Source organism: Pezoporus wallicus, unplaced genomic scaffold (assembly GCF_028554395.1).
Source record: "Pezoporus wallicus isolate ANWC-B61680 ecotype Strahan unplaced genomic scaffold, APGP_CSIRO_Pwel_v1 contig_608, whole genome shotgun sequence".
NCBI classification, from domain to species: domain Eukaryota; kingdom Metazoa; phylum Chordata; class Aves; order Psittaciformes; family Psittacidae; genus Pezoporus; species Pezoporus wallicus.
Window position 1 is genome coordinate 1 of NW_026639059.1, and position 23,815 is coordinate 23,815.

General features: G+C 40.5%; 1 protein-coding gene across 1 annotated transcript in view; it reads left to right on the plus strand.

Annotated features, from left to right (window-relative positions):
- Positions 1–1,997: 1,997 nt before the first annotated feature.
- The window catches only part of IPO11 (importin 11), a 94,543-nt gene continuing 72,725 nt past the window's right edge, over positions 1,998–23,815 (plus strand). The window contains exons 1-6 of the mRNA XM_057413566.1: positions 1,998–2,057; positions 7,766–7,845; positions 8,108–8,260; positions 11,504–11,604; positions 17,404–17,476; positions 22,073–22,276. Coding sequence (XP_057269549.1) covers positions 8,123–8,260; positions 11,504–11,604; positions 17,404–17,476; positions 22,073–22,276 — 516 coding nt within the window. The 5' untranslated portion in view covers positions 1,998–2,057; positions 7,766–7,845; positions 8,108–8,122. The remainder of the gene's footprint in view (positions 2,058–7,765; positions 7,846–8,107; positions 8,261–11,503; positions 11,605–17,403; positions 17,477–22,072; positions 22,277–23,815) is intronic.

Here is a 23,815-nt window from a genome sequence, read left to right on the forward strand (position 1 = left end):
GGCACAGCGCCCCCCAGCGGGCCGGCGGTGCTTGCTGGCTGGTTCCGTGGCTGCGCAGCAGGCTCCCGGTGGCGGGAGGACCCGGAGGGCCCCTGCGGCCGCGGTAGCCGCGCGGAGGCACTGGCTCGGCGCCCGGGCGGCACGTCGTGACAGAGTCCCTCCCCTCGGGAGGAGGCTTTCCGGGAGTGGTCGCTAGGCCGAGCGGCGCGACTGGGAATGGGTGCATCCCCGACGTCATGCGGAGCGGCAGTGAGCTTGTTCAGTGTTTAGTGCCCCAGATCGCACAAACCTGAGGCACTGAGCACCGCACACCCTGCTCGGCGTCAAACGCTGTGCCGACACTACATGGAATCATAGAATCAACTAGGTTGGAAAAGGCCTTTAAGATCATCAAGTCCAACCATTAACCTAGGGCTGCCAAGTCCACCCCTAAACCGTGTCACTAAGGGCCTCGGCTACACGGTGAAGGCATCCAGGGGCGGTGACTCCACCATTCCCTGGGCAGTCTGTTCCAGTGCCTGACCATCTTCTCTGTGAATAGTTTTTTCCTAATACCCAGTCTAAACCTCCCCTGGTGCAGCTTGAGGCCGTTACCTCTTGTCCTGTTGCTTGTTACTGGTGAGAAGAGACCGACCCCACCTCACCACAGTCTCCTGTCATGTAATTGCAGAGATCAATAAGGCCCCCCTTCAGCCTTCTCCAGACTAAACCCCCCCAGGACCCTCAGCCGCTCCTCATCACACTTGTGCTCCAGACCCTTCACCAACTCTGTTGCTCTTCTCTGGACCCCCTCCAGCACCTCAATGTCTCTCTTGTAGTGAGGAGACCAGAACCGAACACAGGATTAGAGGTGCACGGCCACCTCTGCACGGTCCCTCGGCACGCTCAGACCGCCTCCGCCGCTGTCCGGAACGACCACAGACACACCAGGGAAGCACGGCCTCAGCTGCCCGCCCCTCCGCAGCGGCTAGCTCCGCCACCAGGCGGCTCGCACGGGCCTCCCGCGCCCCGCCCCTCGGTGTCACCTCCTGGAGGGCCTGGAGCACGTGGCTTCCCACGGGGAAGCTGTGACGTCAGGCGGTGAGTCTCCGCCCCCCGGGGTGGTTAGAGCACGTGGCGCGCAGGCCCCCACCTCCCCAGCCCTCAGCCGGCTCACCGCGAACAGGACTGGCCGCTGGTCGCTGGGAACAGTCGTCACGGGGGCGCGCGGCGGCGGCAGCGGCGGCGGCGGCGGCAGCAGCAGCAGCGGCGGGGGCAGCAGCAGCAGCAGCAGCAGCTGGTCCCGGCTCGTGGCACAAGCTTCGTAACCGGCAGTAGCCCCGTGTGCCGGGCCCGGCAGCAGCCGACAGCGGTGAGCAGCCCTCGGGGAGCGCCGCCCCCCGGGGCCCTCCCGCCACCGCGACCTAGCGGGCGGTTGGGAGCTGTGGGCACGGCGTGCTGGCCGGCCTCCCGCCTCTCTCTGCGTGGCGGGCGGCGCGGCGCCGAGCCGGTCGGTGCTCGGCCCGGGCGCAGTCATGGCAGGCGGGAGGGAGGGAGAGTAGGCCGCGAGGAGGACTGGGGGGGAGGGGGGCGGAAAGCGGCTGCAGCTCTCAGCAAGGCAGTTGCGGGGGGGAATCCCCAGAGCCAAGAGCGCCGCGCCCCGTTCCCTGTGTGCGCTTCGATGCTGGCTCCCGGCTGTCCGAATGACAGCAGCACGGGTGCACCCAGAGCACCTGCCTGCCTTCCGTGCTGGATTCCGAGCACAGCCTGCCTTCGCGCGCTGCGCTGTGTGGCAGCGGGCAAGTGCTCTCTCGGAGTCGGAGGGAACTGTTACCTTATTTCAAGGACGTGTTTCCGGGTTCTTTCCCCGAAACGGTGTTCAGTCAGGGTGGAACCGACGAGAACGGCATCAGAAGAGCATGAGGCATTAAGCTGTGTGGTTTGTGTGTCAGAACTTGCTTTTCGTAGGAAAGAGTCTTTGTTAAAGGTAGTTATTTTCTTCCTATAGGTTGGAGAACCAACGGTTGACTTTTCACTGTAAAGCACTGTATATCAAGGGCAGAGTCAGTGCAGCAGTGGTGAGTTGTTCCTCCAGTTTGTTACCTTGGAAGACAACAACACGTGTAAAACATAAGAATGTGGTGCTGATACTCCTCCCAGATACTGCTTCTATGTACTTTGTGCGCCAATGTCTCATATTATATTGCTATCTTTGAAGTTCAGAAAGACTGAAATGTGGCAGCATTTACTGGTTAAATGTTTGCTTCCCTATTCCTAGCAGTGTTCAAGGCTGGGTTGGACGAGGCTTTGAGCAGCCTGTCTGAAGGAAGGTGGCCCAATCCATGGCAGGGGTGTTGGAGCTAGACCCAACCCTAACTATTTTATGTTTGTATGAAATCGGTTGTTTTGTTGCCTTGCTGGTGTATGGCAGTCCTTGATTTGTTTTCATAACTGTCATGATTTTAAAATTCGGATGTATTTAAGTGTTATCAGAAAAGTACCTGAATACTCTTTTGCCTGTATCAAAAGATTAGCTACTCAGGAAAAACATTAAACCAGCATGGCAAAATGTTTAATAAGAGGCTTGGAGTATTCTAAGAAGTAAACTGTGTATGCAGATAATTCCTTAGAAAGGGAATTAAAGAACAAAGTGTAGAATAGAAGTGAGTCTTAGGGTTTTCCCAGTGAAAGGAGACAGAATTGTAGAATAATTAGGGTTGGAAAGGACCTTAAGATCATCTAGTTCCAGCCCCTCTGCCATGAGCAGGGACACCTCACGCTAAGCCATGTCACCCAAGGCTTTGTCCAGCCTGGCCTTAAACACTGCCAGGGATGGAGCATTCACAAGTTCCCTGGGCAGCCCATTCCAGTGCCTCACCACCCTCACAGTAAAGAGCTTCTTCCTTATATCTAATCTAAACTTCCCCTTTTAAGGGGAAAAAGTTTGAACCCATTACCCCTTGTCTTATCACTACAGTCCCTAATGCAATCACACTCCTGTGCGAGTGCAGGACATTGGATTGCTAACAGCAAGGAACTGGTATTCATATTTGTGGTTTCTGAAGATGCTGCCTCGTTGTGCTGAGGAGTAATAATTTGATGTATTGCTTCTAGGTGTAACTGAGTTGTTTTGGTTGTTTTTTTTTTCTATCAGCTGGAGCTTGAGCTGTTGTTTCAGGTTTGTGCATATTCAGTAGGATGTTGGAAAGCAGCTCTTCCTGTTTTTTTTTTTAGCAGACGCACCAGGGCTTCCTCAGATCATAACACATGCAGGGGACATACAGATGCTGTCTGTGGTTGGATGGTAATAGAGCCTTTCTTGGATTTGCAGCTGACAATATTGTACATTTTGTAAGGAAGGGTTTTCTTTTGATTCCTCTCCCACGCAACATGTGCTGCTTAGTTATGATGGGTATGAACCATAGGAAAACAGAAAGAAGTGAGCAACCTTCCTGAAATTGCTCAGTGTTTGTTGTGAAGACACAGTCCGAGGCTGGTCAGTAAAGATGGGAAACGCTAACCTTACCCAGTGATCAAACTTAGAACCTCTGGCCGTTGTGATTCAAGGTGCAGACTCTGCTTTCCATCTAAGAAAATGTTACTTACAAGGTTTACAGACTTTATCAGCTTTTCTATACGTGCCTTATAGCTGTGAAGATGCCTGAGAGATGGCAGCTATGTAATACTTGCCTCCTCTATTTCACCCCCTGGACAGTCTTGTAGAACTTGTTCAACAGTGAGTTAAGCTTTAGAAGCACTCAACGAACTGTAGGGAAAATCCTCATCCCTATGTTGTAATCAATCTGTGGTGCAACCCGTGTCCCTCTAACTTTGCTGTGCACCAGTAAAGTGTGATTTGTAAGACGTGCAAATTCTTTACCCCACTATATTACAGCTATATTCATGGGCCTTCACTGTTCTGTGGGGCCTGAGAGCATCTGTATGTTCTCTGCATGAGTTATGATCTGAAGAAGCCCTGATGCATCTATTACGAGAAAGAAAAAAAAAAAGAGGGAAGGGGAAGAGTGATGCTGAAAGAAGAGTAGTGGGGCAGGTAATAACAGATTAAGGGTTGAGAGATCTGGGTTTAAATTCCTGAAGTATAGCTGTATTCTGTCTGCAGGAATTGATTTCACAAAGGCATCTGTACATAGCAGTAACTAAACCTGTGTTTTGGGAGGATCCCGTTAGCACAAGTTACAAGCTGATGCCCACATTGAGTCAGTCATCTTTAAAAGTGTATGCAGAAGGTAAGTTCCCAATAAAAATCCTGTTGGTAAGAAAGGAACTTAAGGAGAGACTTTGCAGAGCTGAATTTGTCTGTTAGGACCTAAGCCTGTAATGATTTGACACTGTTGGAAGTCCCATGTTGCTCCTTCATCCCGTAGCCACTTCTGATGTCTGTGGAAGAGTGGGTTCAGATGGCTTGATGTTTTGGCTCATTTGTTGGTTTTTATTTTTTGGTTCTGTTCCTGTACCACCGGCCTTTTGAGGGCAGTTATTAACTTGTTTCTGTCATAATATGAAAGTTTACTCCAAGTTTGGTTGACATTTTGGTAAGACAAAGAAACAAAAGATTGATAAACAGGATTAGATCCTAGGAACTTGTAGTTTTTCTTGTAGGAATTACTTTTGCTTGACTGTTCTCTAGCTGTCAGGAATGCTGAAGTCATTTTGAAGGTATGCTGTTGCTTTGTTTTTCTGTATCTGAGTCTAGTAATTGGTTGTTTTTATTGAGAGGAACAAAAAAAGAAAATAATTGCTTTTTTCCCTCTAGCATTAAGATTGATTTATATGAGGAAAAAGAGGGTTCCTAATACCACAGCATTGCATTTTGCTTGGAAGGGAGGTCCCTAAATGCGACTTCTCATTTACTCTCACAGTACTGGTGAGCACTGAATTCGAAGTCACTCATCTCCCAGTAGTTGTCATAGTGTTTATTATAATTGCACTTTGATGAATGCGTTAAGCAGACATAAGGCAGCACTGTTGCAGTGCATCCATTACGTAGTGAAGAATCTCTTTGTGTCTGTTCTGCCTGCTTTTTTCATGCCTAGCACATTTACCTCTCTAGCAGTGCAGTGTGGAAATGACTGGGAAGCAAACAAAAACCTGCATTTTTCTCACTCCCTCCAGCTTCAGGTATTTAAGGATGCAAGGACAAATAGAGGTTTGTGCTGTTTATTTTGGTGACCATACCTCTTTGTATCATCTTAATTTGCTTGTAGCTATCTTAAACTGAAAGTTCAAATTAGGTGTTGTAAGGCTTGATTTTAAAATAGTTATTTGTTTGTTTTTTTTAAAATTAATTTTCTTCTTATATAAGAAAAAAATTTAAAACTAGTGACTTCCCTCAAGAAAGCAGAAACTATTTAGGGGAATTTCTTAAATGTAAAAGCAGTAGACAGCTTCATATTCTGTTCTGTATGTGCTCCGATAATAAGTTTGTAATTGACATTGCATAATTCTAGCCACCGGCCTTTTGGGGACAATTATTAACTTGGCTCTATTGCCATTGGTACATCTTGCCATTTGTATTTGCTATAGAGGTGTTTTTCCAGTGAATATTATTATCTTTGATTTTGTTATTTTGCTTGTGACAGCTTCTCCCAGTGTTTCATGAGGACTGTTTACGTGGAGTCAAAAAAACAACTGTGCAAATCTATGGAAGACTAAATCTCCTGGGGGCTATAAAATTAAATTTCCTGCCTCTCACTAGGAAATCCTTGCACCACAGTTTTCTGGAGGATGAGACAGCATTATTCAGAAGTGTCACTAGATAGTGTCCTGACCAGGGCATCTATTGTGATCTCTGGCAGAGAGAGAACACTTAAATAAATTTTTGTTTGTTTGAGCAGCAATAGCTGCTCCAATTTCTGAATGAAAATAAAAATCTTTTCAAGAATGAGAAGCATTAATAAAAAAGAAGCTTTATGAATATTTTTTTCTTTTTTTTTTTTTTGGTCTTCAAATCTGCCAGCTAATCATACCAAAATAAGAAAACAAAAAAAAAGTCTCATGGTTTTTGTGTTTGTACTGTACTAACTTCTATAAATAAGTCTTCTAGTGTGAACTGTTCAAAGTGAAATACATAAAGTAGTGTTCCCTTGGGTGGAAATGCTCCTTTTCTGCATTGGATTTGAATGTTGCTGGGAAATAATTGAACTGACATGATCTTATTTTTGTAGTACAAAATCAGTTGTACATGAATGCTCAATAATCCATTTTTTTTCCCTCTCAAACATATCCTAGCAATGGATATTTAGCAAATATCTGGGGATGTGCTGCAGCTTCACTATACAGTGTTATATGTGTGTAACAATTATATGTTGCTGTACAGGCAGTTTTCCTGTGGCCGCTCCTTACTGGAGAGCCCTGTTCAGCAAAAGGCCTTAAATTAGATTTTCTCAAGTAGAAGAACTTATTTACAATTTTGTTTACATGCATGGTCTGTTAGCTCATTAAATTCTGGAACTTCTCTGGTTTTGATCTGATAATTGAATAGGTACTTCAGAATTATACTTTATTGATAAAGTCTTGTTTGATAGTGTTAGTCTAGATTTCTTTTTCCTTCCCTCCTTCTACACTGACCTTAGTGTCTGCAATGTTGCTTTTCTCAAATGTTTTCATTCCTATCTCCAGCTGCAGTTTTGCAGGTTTTTCCCCCTTCTTAACTTTGTTATCCCAGAGATGCTGCCACCATTACTGATGGGGCTGGCTTAGCCAGCAGCAGGTTTGTCTTGGAGCCACCTATCATTGGATCTGCTGGATGCAGGGGAAGCTTCTGGCAGCTTCTCACAGAAGCCACACCTGTAGACCTCCCTGAAAAAGAACCCTTGCCACACAGACCTGAATGTGGGAGATAAAAAGATGCCTCACTTGGAAGTATAAAGCAGATTGAGTTACTTGTTTTGTTCAGTTAACTGCTGTAAAGAGATCTGATTTTGGTTTCATGTATTTGAAAGTATACCTTCTTTAACCTTAGACCTTAAAATTTTTAGTGAGTTATTGTTGAGGATGGTTGGAGACTTAGAGGTTGTGAATAGTTAGATTTTATTTTTCAGGTTTTTTTTAAAAATTGTGCAGGGCTATTACTAGTATAAGAGGTCTTTAATCTTGTTGTTAAGGTGGCTTTCTCAGAAAAGCAAAGCTTTAAGCTTGTGTCATAATAAAATTTAATTTCTCTAGCTTTTTAACCATCACTGTAACAATTTTACACTTTTTTTCCCCCCCTGAAGATTAGAAAAATAAGCTACTTTTTTAGCATTAAACAAAAGCAAATTCTCAAGCCAGTTTGAAGAGAAGGTGTGTTTGTTTCTTTAGAAAACTTAACTATAGAAGTTTTTAACATGTATCTATTATGAGAAGTTTACGTAGTTTGTAAACAGAAGTTTTTATAGGCAGAAAAACAGTCATAGTTGTTTTATGTAAGTTGCAGTGCTGTTTCTGTGGTCATGAATGTAATCTGAGTCAGTTGGAGGCATTTTATTTTGCCTTTGTAGAGTACAAGAATATGTTTATTTTGGAAATTAGGCAGCTGGCATTAGTTCAGCTGATGAGCTATGCTAAATAGATAATGATGAAATGCAAATATGTTGAGGAAAATTCAGTTGTATTTAAGATTTAATTGGAAATCTATAATTTATTCTCTTTTAGTCAGTACAAAATGTCTAGATCAATTTGATAGTAGAATTTAACTGTCTGAAATGGGTCATTTTCTCTTTTGGGGAAAAACTATTCAGAAAATACAAAAATACGAAATACTCCGCATCTTTGTCTCTTTCAGATAACCCCATGGTTTACTCTGCTTTCAGCTGAAGGCATCGCTAATTGAGGCTTTGCTCTTAGCTGTTCTTCACAGGAGAGGTAACTGGTTTAAACTCAAAATATTTCCATTAATTCCTAAAATCTAGTAAATGTGCTTGTAATGATAGACTTTTGCTGCTGAGAGATTTCTGAAAATAAAATAATATAATCACTATCTTGACACTGCTTTTGAGTAGGTGTGATGCTATCTTACACAGTGTAGTCTGATGAAAAATTAGCATGAGGTGTTTAGAGAATAGAAATGGAAAATATCTGTATTTGCTTTCTAATAGTGTTGTTTGGTTTTTTTCTCCTTTTTAAGTGTTCTCAGATTTTCATGGATCTCAATAGTGCTAGCACTATTGTTTTGCAAGTCTTGACCCAAGCTACTAGTCAAGATACAGCGGTGTTGAAGCCAGCTGAGGAACAACTGAAGCAGTGGGAGACACAGCCAGGTTTTTATTCAGTCCTGTTGGTAAGATACAGTGGAAAAGCGCTATTTAGTAAACTCTTGAGTAATTTTGAGTGTGGCTTTCTATAATATTCTTGAACTGTGCTGTCTGGCTCAGAGAAGCTTTGAGTCATTATGGTCCATTAACTAGTACCCTTACGATGTGCATTGGTAGTCATTATCATCGTTGTCATTATCAAAACAGGCTCTCTTGAGGCATTCGGAAGAAGGAGGAAACGCAACTTCTAGTGGCATAACCGAATGGGCTGTAATGCTAAACCTGTTGTTGGCCTATTGCAAATTGTAGCTTGTAGAAGGCAAAGAGGACCCTTTACTGCCCCATGAAGTGGGGACACTTGAACATACCAAGGCATAAGCTGCCGTTTCTTTATTTTGGAGGATGGTGTATTATGACCATTTTCATAGAGGTTTCCCCCATGCTTTTCATCAGTACTGAAACATGATAGCCAGCTGGGATTGTTTTCTTTCATGTCAGTGGAGAGAATCTCCTGGGGGAGATTAGTTGACCAAGCTGGTAGTAAATTTCTTGAAATGGGAAAAGTGAATACTTATAAAGGTGCTATGACCCTTGATGAAACAGACTCATTAATGTGGTGCATGGTGTTGAAGACACAGTCAAAGACGAGAAACAACTGTTTCAGAAAAGACAGAAATTAACAGTGTTGTAATTCTCCTAATTCTGATGGGTGTTTGTAATGGCCTAAAAAACATAGCTAAACTGCTTTTCCAGACATCTGTCAATGCATATGATGAGATTTTCAGAGTTGGGGGGAGGACATGTTTAGTTTTCTTTACACTCTCCATTTAATTTGTTTGAAAAGTTGAAGGCAAGTCACGGGATTTAGTTGGGGCGGGAGTGTACAAGAAAATCTTGACGTCAGAAATGTCAGAGTGAGTTTTACCTACTGCCTTTGCCATTGTGTTTCTGTGGTGATAAACAATCTTGACAGAAAACAGGAGAAATTGCCACTGACTGGGCATTCTTTACTTTCTGCATGTTTGCTGTGAGAGCTTATGGCTCAGGTTGTAGGCAAGGTGAGCACTCACAGGTGTAACTGAAGTTGATGTTAGTTTTAAACATAGGGGCTAAAAATGCAGGGTTTAAAAAGGTCAAATGCTGTTAATTCTGTTAATGTAGCTAAGTAGCCCTGTTTGGGGACATACCAGCCTTTCTTCAAGTGTAAAGTATAAACAGTGATCTTCCAAACTAAATAGAAGTAGAGAATCTCTACTTCTTTGTTTAATTTAATTATGACAGGGGGACTGCCTGGGATAGTTGGCACCTTCTTGGCGGAGCAAAAGAGGTTGGGGGAAAGCAGATGATTGTAAGTAGAGATCTGGTGAGGCAGTTAATCTCTGTGGGAATTAGGAAGTTGTATAATTTACTGTGAGATACATTTGCCTCCAGGATGATCAGGATAGAGAAAATTATAAGGAGCCATGAAACATGCATCTTTGAACCTACGATTTTTAGTACTTGGTAGAGTTACTAACATTTTCTTCTGTGCTCTTTTGAAGGTGTTACATGCTTCACTTTTGAAGACTAGAGCTTAAAAGTCCGACAGTGTCTGTTCTTTAAAAGAACACCAGTTCTTTTCAAAATACCTGTTGTATCAATTTGTGAAGTTTAGTTTCATTCCCATTATTTCTATGACAGTGTTAATGTGTTATATGAAATACTTCATGGTTTAGGAAGTTCATATATTGATACAGAGTGTATAAAGAGGTTCCGTTTGTTCCTGTGTAGGCATCTTGTCCTTCTTTGGATTTTTTTTTTTTTTTTGCATTTCTTGTCCAGGCCCAGTCTAGTTTTAAAGTATTTTGATCTGGGGAAGCTTTCCCTATTATAAATATTTTAACAAAGGGGGGAATGGTAATTTGAAGACTCAATGGGAGTTTCAGAACAATTTGTTTTGCAGTGCTTTCTTTTCATGTATGTGAGGCTAAAGTGGTTTTTGAAGTTTCTTCTTAGTATCATAAAAAGTGATTAAAGTGAATTTGGAAAAGGTCATATTGGAAAAGGTCATATCTTTCAGACTATCCCTTTTCCTAAATGAGCTTTGGGAAAGGAAGATGTATTACAGATCCTTCCTGTGTTGTGTGGTGTTTGTCAGTGGACTACAACCTCTGATGTTTTTCTAAAGGTCCTAGGTTATGGAGAAAACTGTTACTATTACAGAACTAGAGTGTGAGAGAAGGTTAAGTTTTGAATTAATCATGAAAATGCTTGAGGGACTCCCAAGTATCTGTAGTGCTGAGTTATTTGAAGAGTTTATTTATAGTTCTTCAGACTTGGCAGCCAAAAGTAGGAGATGCTGTTGACCTGCATCTCTGCATTTTTTGTGTCCCTTCTTAGTGGGCATCTGAAAGCAATTGATACAAGTGGTGCACTCTTTTTCTACACTGTATAGTAAGACAGTTGATCTCACGCTTCTGGCTCCCTAAATGCGGGAGTAATGTCTTACCCCCTCAAGAAGGATCCATCTGATACAGTGGGAAACAGGAGGAAGCTGCTGTTCAAACTAGTACACCTGTATGAAGATCCAGTAGTTTACTTTCATTTTAGCTTTTCCTGGCTGCTAATTTTACAGTGTTACTGTGTAAAATAATTTCTTTGTGTTTGTCTGTATACACATATAGGTCCATAAAAGTGTATATGGATACATGCATATGAATGTGTATAGGTATCTAGCTTTTTAGTAGTGGAAACTGATGTCCTTGAATAAGTATAGGCAAGTTTGAGTTGCCGTCCTACCAGGTCACTGTTTGCGATCAACACTGATAGTCAGGACAGTTCTTGGCACATTTCAAGATAATGAAGAAATCTCCTGAAAGCTGGATTCTGACAGTGCAGAAGCTGACTGATTCTGCAGTGCCACAAACTTCTGAGAGCTATGTCATTAAAAAGTATAACAGCTGGCCAGTGCTAGTGATTATTACCCTTTTATTCCCTGTTTAGCCAGACGAGATTTGCCTTATATGTTGGAGTTTTTAAATAAATCAGGTATTAGGGCCAGTAAGCACTTTTTTTTTTAATCTTAAAAAAGTAGTGTTTAACACAGTTTCACTGTTCCTGTCAAAATCTGACTAGTGCATTTTGTTTATATACACCTGTACACGTAGGTGTGACCTGTACATACGGAGGTGTGTGAACTCATGCATCTGCCAGTGCATGTGTTGATACAGTTTCTATCCTGTCTGTGGTGTGTTTAGCAATTTTTAACTTAATATTTTTCTTTTAAACAGAATATCTTTACGAATCATTCCCTGGATGTGAATGTAAGATGGTTAGCTGTGCTGTACTTTAAAAATGGAATCGATCGCTACTGGAGACGGGTCGCACCACAGTAAGTTCTGACTTTCTTCCACTTAACAAAACCAAATTTAGAAGGTTAGATTTACCAGACTGGAAAATGGCAAATTCCATGGGTGACAGAAGTTACTTAATTCACGGTGAAACTGATGTAATGTTTCAACACAGGACTCATTAATGAACTATTTTATCTTCATATTACTTCTTACAACTCTCTTCATGTGCCATTTTGAAAACTGTGTTAGAAGGTTTTTTTGAAGTGATGTCGTAAGTGTCAGAATGTTAACACCTGGGCTTTCTGATACTGGCATATGTGAAAGGAAGTCTCTTGGAGAGATTATTAGGGAGCTCTTTAATGTGACTCATAATTCATTTGGAATGTATACATGAGGTATACAGTAGCTATTACAATAGCAAGTTCTGGTCCTTTTATATATGGGTTCTGATAATGCATGACAAAAAGTTCTTCAAAGATGCTTAAAATGTAACCAGTATTCTTGAGCACTACATCATTTACTTAAGTTATGAATGGTGCTATTATAATTTGTAGTACTTGCAGAATTATATCATTGTCTGTGTTCTCTATGAAGTTTTTTATTTTTCCTTTAAAGAGTAGATGTAATTTCAAAGAGTTTGAATTTTCCTTCACTGTTTTTAGGGGCTAGGAAGGACATAGAAATGTTCAGTCTGTCTCTTAAAGGCTAGTAATATAAATAGGTGGGACATCGGTGTCAGGTCATGTATGGTGTAAATTGGAATTCCAGGTCCAGTTTTTATGGATCATGAATCTAAGCTAGTTCACAAAATATGGCATTATTTTTATTGTGTTCTTTGTTTAAGAGAGTTTAATGTGTTTTGTCTTACATTGTAAGCTTTTCCAAAGATCTACCAGAAGGGGGGAAGTGACAAAATTCTGCATCTGCAGGACATTTTAAATACTGTAGTACTCCATTATTATGTAAAGCACTAGACTTTTTGTATATACAGATTAGTATGTAATTGTGAAACATCTGCAAGTGTTTAGATTCTTTTTATGCAAAAGGAAAATACTATCTTTTTCATGGAATCTGGCATCTTTGCCTTTTCTGGTAAAGTGATGAGGTAATGCTGCTTACATTACTGGTACTTAACAAGTGTTGTTCAAAGCAATTAAAATGTATTGTTCCAATTTACTAATATTTTTAGATAAATATTAGTAGCCCTTCTGGTGAAAAAGGCATGGTTCATTTCCTGCAGAAGTAATGATTACAGTATTACTGTTTGAACAGAGGTAAAAATTGAGTAGCAGTCTTTCAATCTAGTTTTCCTGTTGCAAATGTGATTAAAAAAAAATAAATCATTGGCTATCATTAAAGATTCCATGGGGTAAATCTCTATAAAATTTCTCTAGTTTTTCCCCACTTGTAATTTTTCTGCAGCAAATTTGATGTAATGAAAGTATAAAATAAATTAAGAAATTAAGAATTAAAGAATTAAGAACTTATTGCCTGCTGTTAAAATTTCTGTGGGGTAAATATGCATTAAATTTCTGCTTTGTCTAATTATTTCAGCATTTCTAATTTCTTTCTGTATTTCTTATACATGACATCTTGAAGTATTTTGCTCTCTCCCAGGTCTCTTTTCTTATAGCAGAATATATGAAGGTCATTTTGAAAAATGCGCTTTTAAGCTGTGATTTCTCAATCAATTTTGTGAACTGGTTGTGTTTGGATTAGAATTTTTGAAGGTTTCATTGAACAGGCCGCATTTTTGTTGTCCTTGCAAAATGTTTGCCTTTCACCTCGCTTCTCACATCAGAAGTAGCATCCTGTGTCCATCCATTTAGTACCTCAAAGCTTGTTCTGATCTGTCCAGCCTGTTTCAGAGGGCAGGTCTTGGACTGGCAGGTGACTCCTCTTGAAGCTAAGGACTAATTGTTACATCTGTGTCTTTCTGTGGGATGCTAATTTAGGCCTATATGCTTTACTGAGCTGTCGATTTTCACAGAATCTAAGGAAAAAATCATACCATTGACATTTCTGCTGTTTGCCAAATGTAGTTGAACTGTGACAGGTAATTTAAAGAATTGTGAGAACTGGAGAAGTGTACTTGCAGACAGTTAATATGGTCATATAATCTGTATGCTCAGATATTTGTTTTGAATTTTCAAGAACTTTCCCAGTAGTTTGGATGTCTCTTCAGCAGTAGTGTGCTGAAGTTATTTACAGTTGAATCAAGTAGGACTAGCTTTACCCTTTTCCTTCTGAGCATTCATGGTTTCTCAGCTGCTACTACTGAAAAGCAGGAAAATGGATCATGAATTCTTTGGACAGTACAGTTGACTGTTTTGTTACGCTGAAGTACTTACAACACTGAATACACCTTTGTTTGTTTTTTTGTTTGTTTGTTTGTTTTAAGAACAAGTGATCCTTCTGAGATATTCTGTGCTTTGCACATGTTCTCTCATGCTGTAAGTCCTGTTCACTATTGATTATCTACGTGCCTTGGAGTGGTTTTAGGGATGAGCCTGTGAACTTTCTCTTTCACAGGCAGCTTTCCAGATTGCTGTGGAGAAGAGCCTAGGGTTGTCGTAGCCTCTTTTCAGGCACAATTTGGCCTATTTTTTGGAATTTGTTGCTAGCCTCCTCAAAATGTGGTCTCACTTCATGATTTTGTGTGTGACTTTATTTTCTTCAGAAATTGGTTTTCTTGAATTTGAGTGTTAAGTGCTCTTCTTGAACTTGCTTTTCACTTTTACAGGGAGTTACAATTAAAAACTGTCTTTTGCGGACTGTGTTCTCCAATTTGATTACTGCATTGGAAACTTTAATCATATGTCTCAAATCCGTATTTATTTGTTTGAATAATAACTATAAATAACTCTTCAGATTTGTATTTCTGGTTTATGCAATAAGTTTTAAATACCTGGATATATGTTTCCCCATGCCACAGGAAAAGATCATAGAGTCATAGATGGTCTGTGTCAGAAGGGTTCTTAAAGATCATCTAGTTCCACCCCACCCTGCCATAGGCAGGGACACCTTCCACAGGACCCTGTTGCTTAAAGCCCTGTCCAACCTGGCAAGATCAGAAACTTTGAAAGTTCAAATTGTGAGACTGCAACATGACAGGAATTCACCTCTAGAAGAACTTGTTTTAATTTCTGCTTGGATGAAATTCAGTGCTGAAGGGAAATAACTTCATAGAATTGTAGATTCTTAGAATACCAGCTTGAAAGGGACCTCAAGGGTCATTGATCTGACCTTTCTTGGCAAATCATGACCCAGACAGGATGTCCCAGCACCCTATCCAGCTGAATCTTGGAAGTGCCCAACATTAGGGAATCCACTACTTCCCTCGGGAGATTATTCCAATGGACGATTGTGAAAAATTTTCCTGTTGTGTTCAACTGGAGTCTCCCCAGGAATTACTCGTGCCCATTACCCCTCATCTTTTCCATGTGACACCTTGTATAAAGTGAGTCTCCATCTTCTTTGTGGCCACCCTTTCAGCATTGGCCTTGAATGATACGCAAGCCTCTTACTTTCTGGCCTGCCTCTAACTTTTTTTTTGATGGAGCTGTGGGCTTTTTTTGCAGTGTCTTAAAGGACGATATAGTCGCCGCTGCCTGCGGCCGTGCTTGCGACGGAGGGGGGTGTGTGTGTATATCCGTCGGTGTCCAGAAGGTGTCGCTGTGGCACCGGGTAAACGTCGTTGGCCCAGTGGCACTTCATCTGCCTTGTTCTCTTAGCTTTTGCTTTGTTTCATTTCACTGCTCCTTGACATCTTTGCTTATGGTAAGATTCTGTATTTGAGGCGCTCATCCTCATGAGTCTATTTCTTTTCCTTCCCTTGTTTTTGTTTATAGTAGCAAAAAGCTTATTTACAGCATTTTTATCTATAGTAACAAATTCAATGTTTACTGCTTGTGGAATATGCATATGATATGATTAATATAATTATGAAAAAATAATTAAAGCAAGGGGCCTCATGGGGTCACAAGCAAGGAAAATAAGACATAGTAAACCTTTTTTCTTTCCTTTTTCTTTTTTTTTTCTTTTATACAAACCAGGTTTTAAGTGCTTTCTGTTATTGCTGAGGTATTGTACAAGCTACGTTTAATTAAGATGAGATTTCTTAATCCTTTAATAGGTTTCACGTTTTAGATACCACTTAAAATATGCCTGTATGTGTGGAAATTATATATTGCATTTTGTATTAAAAACGAAAAAGGGACCACAGAAATTTTATTTCCCTAAAATGTCATCTAGTAACTTTGGAGTAGTAATTAAAATAGTTCCCTTCAGAGAAATTTTTACTGTTGCAGAAATCTCTGAACTTTACGCAATATGTTTTTAGACATAATTTAATTTTGTGTAAAAATACCTTACTGCTTAAGGCTTGATTAAAAAAAAAAATATTTAAATGTGGTTCCTGAGTGCTGTAAGTTACCTTTGAAATTTTTAGCATGCAGTTCTGACTCACTAGTGAAACAATAAATTGCTCTCCTTATGTACTGTACTTACTGGTAAGTCTTTGATTAAGGAAATAGTGAATGCTGGTGTTATATATGGAGGGGAGGAGGGAAGTGAAAACTAGAATATTGCAAGTGTTTGAGCTTAGAGTAAGTGCTACCTCTACATATTATTATTTTGAGATGAATATTTAGTATTTGCTTAGATTAGTGTAAAAGCTGTATTTTGGTAAGCTTTAGGCATAATTTTAAATCTCACTATATGAAACTAGTAGGTTAGTGTCTGTACTTAAGGTTACACAACAAGAAGTGGTTGTGTTGGTGTGTTTAGCCTTAATTTAAAGTCACTAAACTTCATTGAGGTGTGCTGATGGCATGCATGCTTCTAAATTGTTGCAATGTTGGCTGAAACAGTTTCAGCTAAACAGCCTTGTGTCATTTTAGTCTTTATGTACAAAAAGCAGTTTTCTAGATGTTATCAGTAAATGAAAATGGATTTTTATCTGGTTGTATAGTCTATAAATACAAACAAAGAAAAAATATGTTTTGTGCCTGGAACTTAAGAGAAAATTACTTGGGTCATATAAAGTCTGATGTAGTACAGGAGTAATATGATACTGTAACTTGTAGTCTTAAACTGATACAAGTCCTTGAAGTATAAAGATATCATAAAGCTGCACTTCAGTGAAAATTAACCTTCATGGTTTAGAATTTATCTCTCTTACTAGTTTTCCCTGCATTTTTGAAGTTTATATGAACATCTTTTTCACTCAAAGGTATGATTGTTTAAAAGGTCCATATTTTTAAGTGTAGCTATATGGCTTGCTTATAGAAAAGGATTTCTAGGAGAAAAAGATTATTGCTTTTGCAAAAAAGCTGTTATCTGGTACTGTGATTGCCTTATACTGGGCAACTTTTTGTCATTATCCATTAGTATATATGCGCAAAGTCATGCTCAAGTCATCCATCCCCACAGTAAAAACTGTCTTAACTGTGTAATAACAATCAGCTCATAGTTCGTATAGTTTTTCCTTATTTTTGTAATATATCTGGGTACCTAACTCTGTGAACTTTTTCTTTTACCGTTTGTGTTTGCAAAGGTCACATCAAAACTGGAGGTTAAAAGCCCTCTCAAATATTTCTGTTTACTTCTTCTTTTTTTAAATATCTTTGAGATAGGGGGAAAACAAATGGTGTTCTCTGGGTATTTTATCAGACTGTCGCTTTTGAGAAAATGGTGTACAAAAGTAATCTTCTGTCTAACACAGATGCACAAAAGGAAATGACAATTTCTGTGTCTAGTAATAGAAAAATTTAAAAATCTGAAGAGTTGTTTTCTATTGGAAATGAAATAATAACCTAATAAATATATCCTGACAGTGCTCTTTCTGAAGAAGAAAAAACTACATTGCGTGCCGGACTTATTGCCAACTTTAATGAGCCAGTGAATCAGGTTAGTGGTGAACAATTATTAATCTCCCAGCAAGTGCTTGTGTGGGTGTATAAATTGGTTTCTGTCTTCACAAAGTTTCAATTTACATGTTTCCTTTTGGACAGGTCTTTATGTTGAAGTGAGATCTTTCTCCATAGATTCTAATTCATGGAATTATTTAGGTTGGAACAGCATGTTCTGTCTCTTTAGTTTGTTTTTGGTTGCAGTGGCAGTTTATGTAGTCCCTCATTGTTTATGTAGCCATTTGGTGAAGTAGTTCAGGGAATGAAAGCAGCTTGAAAATAACCTGTGTTCCCCAAGTGATTTTTCTTTTTTACAGCTGTATCTGTTCTCTGATATGACTCCCAGTATAGCCATAGAAGGAAATGTGGTGTTGGTATAGCAGGAATGAGCTGCTGGAAAGGCTGCTGCATAAACCCACCTTAGCAGTATTGCTGTCACATGTCTAATTACAGCATTAATAAATTTAAATAGCCTTCAGTAGGATATTGTCTTGTCTTGTATAAAGTGACTAGAATTAAACTTGGCTAGGGATATTAAGGAGATAACAGGAAGGGATTCTACAAGTACATAGCAAATAAAAAACAGACTAGGGAAAACGTAGGCCTCCTCAGGAAGCTCTCAGGAGAACTGGCTACACAGGATTTGGAGAAGGCTGAGGTTCTGAATGACTTCTTTGCCTCGGTCTTCACTGGCATATGTTCTGACCAAACCACCCAAGTCTTGGAAGGCAGATGCAGGGACTGTGAGAATGAAGACCTTGGGCCCACTGTAGGAGAGGATCTGGTTCGAGACCATCTTAAAAATCTGAACATGCAAAAGTCCATGGGACCTGATGAAATCCATCAGCGGGTCCTGAAGGGGCTGGTGAATGAAGTTGCTAAGCCACTGTCCATCATATTTGAGAAATCATGGCAGTCAGGTGAAGTTCCCGACAACTGGAAAAATGGAAACATAACCCCCATTTTCAAGAAAGGGGAAAATGGATGACCCAGGGAATTACAGACCAGTCAGTCTCACCTCTGTGCCTGCCAAAATCCTGGAGCAGATTCTCCTGGAAGGCATGCTAAGGCACATGAAAAACAACAAGGTGCTTGGTGACAGCCAGCATGGCTTCACTAAGGGGAAATCCTGTCTGACCAATTTGGTGGCCCTCTATGATGGGGCTACAGAACTGATGGACGGGGTAGAGCAGTTGATGTCATCTACCTGGACTTGTGCAAAGCGTTTGACACTGTCCCACACAACATCCTTGTCTCTAAATTGGAGAGACATCAATTTGATGGATGGACCACTCAGTGGATAAAGAACTGGCTGGATGGCCGCATGCAAAGAGTTGTGCTCAATGGCTCAATGTCCAGCCGGAGACCAGTAACGAGTGGTGTCCCTCAGGGATCGGTGTTGGGACCTGTCTTGTTCAACATCTTTGTTGCTGACATGGACAGTGGGATTGAGTGCACCCTCAGCAAGTTTGCTGATGGCACCAAGCTGTGTGGTTCGGTTGGTACGCTGGAGGGAAGGAATGCCATCCAGAGGGACCTTGACACGCTTGTGAGGTGGGCTGAAGCCAACCTTATGAAGTTTAACCATGCCAAGCTCAAGGTCCTACACCTGGGTCAGAGCAATCCCAGGCACAGCTACAGGTTGGGCAGAGAAGAGATTCAGAGCAGCCCTGCGGAGAAGGACTTGGGGGTGTTGGTCGATGAGAAATTGAACATGCGCCGCCAGTATGCGCTCACAGCCCAGAAAGGGTATCGCATCCTGGGCTGCATCAAAAGGAGTGTGACCAGCAAGTTGAAGGAGGTGATCCTGCCCCTCTACTCTTTCTCTCGTGAGACCTCACTTGGAGTATTGTGTACAGGACATGGAACTGTTGGAACAAGTCCAGAGGAGGTCCACGAGGATGATCAGGTACTGGAGCACCTCCTGTATGAAGACAGGCTGAGGAAGTTGGGGCTGTTGAGCCTGGAGAAGAGAAGGCTGCGTGGAGACCTCATAGCAGCCTTCCAGTACCTGAAGGGGGCCTATAGGGATGCTGGAGAGGGACTCTTCATTAGGGACTGTAGTGACAGGACAAGGGGTAACGGGTTAAAACTTAAACAGGGGAAGTTTAGATTGGATATAAGGAAGAAGCTCTTTCCTGTGAGGGTGGTGAGGCACTGGAATGGGTTGCCCAAGGAAGTTGTGAATGCTTCATCCCTGGTGGTGTTCAAGGCCAGGCTGGTCAGAGCCTTGGGTGACATGGTTTAGTGTGAGGTGTCCCTGCTCATAGCAGGGGTGTTGGAGCTTGATGATCTTAAGGTCCTTTCCAACCCTAACTATTCTATGATTCTATATTACTTGTTTCTTTATTTCAACCAAAAGAACCTACGCAGTATGTCATGTTTGTCATAAAGTTTGTTATTTATGCTCCTACTAGGTTGTATGAAATGTATCAAGTATGTAATTTTGAAGTGGTTGCATGAGATTTATATTTCTAAAAATCTAATGTTAACTGCATTGAATATAAAGCAACTCAAACTTTCTGTCAATTTTTCCATACCTTCATTAGCTTTCTAAAACGATAGAGGTTAAAGTTATAGTAGTATGTAGTTACAAATTGCCCTGCTGATATTCTGTAGTTCTGAGACTTTATTTGCAGCCTGAGATTGGAACTTTAACTGACTTTGTAAAGACTAGCAGCTTTATGTGTGTGTTCCTATGGTATTTTTGAGTTGTGGTGTTTTAAGCTTGGAGGTTTTTGTTCTGTTTTTATGCTAGCAGCCTGCTTCTAAATGATTGCTCAGATATTGTTATACTGAAGTACGTTTGCAGACTTAATCTCCCCTTCTATTGCCCTTATTCCCCAATCTGCGCTGTAAAAATCTTGAGGTTTTCTTTCAGAGGCACCTTTCTTTTAGTCCCTAGTCTGTCTGATATGTCTGAGTTTTGATAGTCTGTGTTTCTGATAAGTGCTGTTTTCCAGTCACAGATAAGTTGTAACACAATTACTATCTGATTGCACTTTATGCATCAAGGTAGAAAAAATATGTCCTCTTAATGTATAAAAAGAAAAAAAGAATGAATAAAAAAGTAGAAGAATTAGACATAGAATTGAGATGTGATGATACAAGTTGACTTCTAGGGGGAAGGGGGGAACTAAAACACAACATACCATGGTTGGGAGCATAATTTCCATCCTGTGAAGACATTTAACATAGAAGGAACAGAGAATCTTTGTTTTGGGTTGGTTCTTTCTTTTTTTTTTTTTTTTTCCCCTTCAGTTAAAAAGGCTGTTCTCAAGGAAAAGTGCGCCTGGTACCCCTGGAAGGCTTGCTTCTTGTATCACATGTGGAGAAGAGTTTACTTGCTCCCTCCTTCCAGTTGACATCACTTGATCAAAAAATAAATAAGACTTACAGCTCTTCTGAAACAAATCTTCACCCTAAGCGAGTGGGTAGGAATTAATATTGTAGGAAATTTTGTGGGGTGGTCAGATTTCAGATTAAACAGCTAAGGAAGCAGTAAAGGAGGACATGGCCTGTTGTGCCTGTAAATTGCTTGGATTCCTTTTGGTAGCATAAGGAAGTGAGTTCTCTAGGCTGGAAGTGTGGTTGTAGTTGTTAAGGGTATTTTGAAGGTGAGAGCATCTGCTTCATTAATCCAATCACGAATTTTTTAAAGACTAATGGGATAAAAACAGGAAAACAAGACTGAAGGTTTTGGATATTTGAGGTGGTCTTGTGAGGGATTATACAAAATCTGTTAAGGAATGTTTAGGGGAAGGGAGTTGTGGAACAGCAAACTGGGGAATAGACAGAGAGTATAAAAAGGGCCAGTCATGTAAACTCACAGCTTGTCAGTACCCATGTCTGAGCAAGCCCTGCACCTAATCGCCACCATCTGGCCTGTCTTCCGATTGACTCCCTTAACTACTTTTTTGCATAATCTCACTCTTTTCACTGTATGTTCATGCTGCAACAGCCAGGTGCCAGCTGCTGGCAAGACTGACATGAGTGGAATTTGGTGCCAGCAGCCAGAGTTGGATGGTGAGGGTAGTGTAGATGCCTGTGGCCCATGGTGTGAGGATCTGGAACAAGTGAGAGTCTCAGCTTAAGCTGATGGGCTGGAACTGTGCCTTACAGGCACATCTGCCTGTGGGGAGGGAGTGTCTCTGTCTAAAAGCTAAAACTTCGGTATAGCAGAAATAACCAGTATGTATTCAGCAGTCTGTGTTTGTATTCAGCAGTCTGTGTTTGCTTGTAGAAAGTAATAGAAAAGATCACCAAGTAGAATCGGCTCCCAGATGTCTGTTTCTTCATTTCTGTGATTCCTAGACGAAATATTTGGTAGTCTTTATGTAAAATTTAAACATCACGGCCAGATAAGCATTTTATGTAAACATTTACTGTAAACGTACAATAGAAGACTAACTTTTTTTTTCTCTGTGTATATTTGCATTTAGCAAAATAAAAAATAGTTTGAGGTGAAAGAAAACACACAATCTAGCAATCCATATTATTTTTTTTTTATTTAGGGTAGGTTATTAATTTCTGCATTGCTCATTTAACTGATCTTTGACTTTGTGGTACCTGTTCTGTTCCATGTTTTTTGCAGATAGCAACTCAGATCTCTGTACTAATTGCTAAAGTTGCCAGAGTGGACTGCCCAAGGCAATGGCCAGAACTTATACCCACTCTTCTAGAATCTGTGAAGGTCCAAGATGATCTTCAACAACACAGAGCTCTACTTACCTTATACCATGTTACGAAGACCCTGGCATCCAAACGCCTGGCTGCAGATAGAAAGCTTTTCTATGATGTAAGTAATGTGATGCATGGTTGCAGAGTGCGTAGTCCATGTATTGTACGTGCTTGCCACTTCCTGTGGTTAGCTGGCAGTGCATTAATGGCACATATGTTGACTGTAGTGTCTGTCTTTGAAGTGCTCTTACTTTGGTGGGTGTATGTAAAATATGAAATAACTGAAAGTCAGTTTCTAGGTGAAATCTTTTTGAGATCTTTACTAATTTTGCATGTAGCTTGTTGTTATAGTAACTTGTGTTAAGAAGCAGATATGTTCATATACAGAACAATATCTGCATATCAACCTAATGTTATCATTCTGTACAGCAGATCTGATTATATATAAATTTGCAGTATCTTGGAATTGTGCTCTGGACTCATAATTCAACATAATCTTGTTTTATAATCTTTTAGAAATACTGTTTTTAAGGTTTCCATACAATATTATTTTGGGCTATTATTATCAGTGGAAATGTTTGGTTTTTTTTCCAGATTAATTTCTTTCTCCAGGTTAATTAAAAGGCAATATGTAAATACAAATGCATAATTTTGTCTCTTGCAGCTTACGTTCTCCACTGCAAGAAACCACTGATTAGAACACAGAATGACCTGTGGCTGTAGGTTGTTGCATCTCCAATCCCATTTGGAGTTAGGCAGTGATGTAGTACTGAATTTAGGGAGTTAAACATCTTTTCCAAACATGTTACACTTGAATTTTCAAAATTTTATTTTATTCCTCCATTTTAAATAAAAGAGTATAGGACAGATAATGAAGACTATTTCTGAAGTTTTGCCTGTTTATCTATGAAGAAAAAAAATTCTGGCTGTGTAATTATTAAAGTGAAATTTTAATCAGGAGTCTGAGGCACGGAAGGCTGACTCCTGTAATAGAACAGGACTGAAACTATGATACATTGCTATGAGATGTGTGTGTAGAGGAACAGTGTGTTTTCTCTCTCTGCTGTATATAGGTACAGATGAATATAATCTCTGTATAGGAAATACTTGTTTATATTTTGAAATTTATTAGGCCATTATACATGATCTGGATAATCATGTATTATGGAATTAATTCCAAAAGGTATTGATATTAATTCCAAAGCAATAAAGCGTGAGCAAGATAATGACTTCTTTTCTAGAGCTCTCCTAAATCAAGGTACTGCTTATACAGCCTTGTTATAGAATCTTAGAATAATAGAATAGTTAGGGTTGAAAATGACCTTAAGATCATCTAGTTCCAACCCCCCTGCTGTGGGCAGGGACGCCTCACACTAAGCCATGTTACCCAAGGCTCTGACCAGCCTGGCCTTGAACACCACCAGGGAACTCCCCCTGACTGCCATGCTTTTTCAAATATGAAGGACAGTGGCTTAGCAACTTCATTCACCAGCTCCTTCAGGACCCGCGGATGGATTTCATCAGGCCCATGGCCTTTTGCATGTTCAGGTTCTTAAGATATTCTCGAACCTGATCCTCTCCTACAGTGGGCCTAGGGTCTTCATTCTCACCGTCCCTGTATCTGCCTTCCAAGACTCGGATGGTGTGGTCAGAGCCT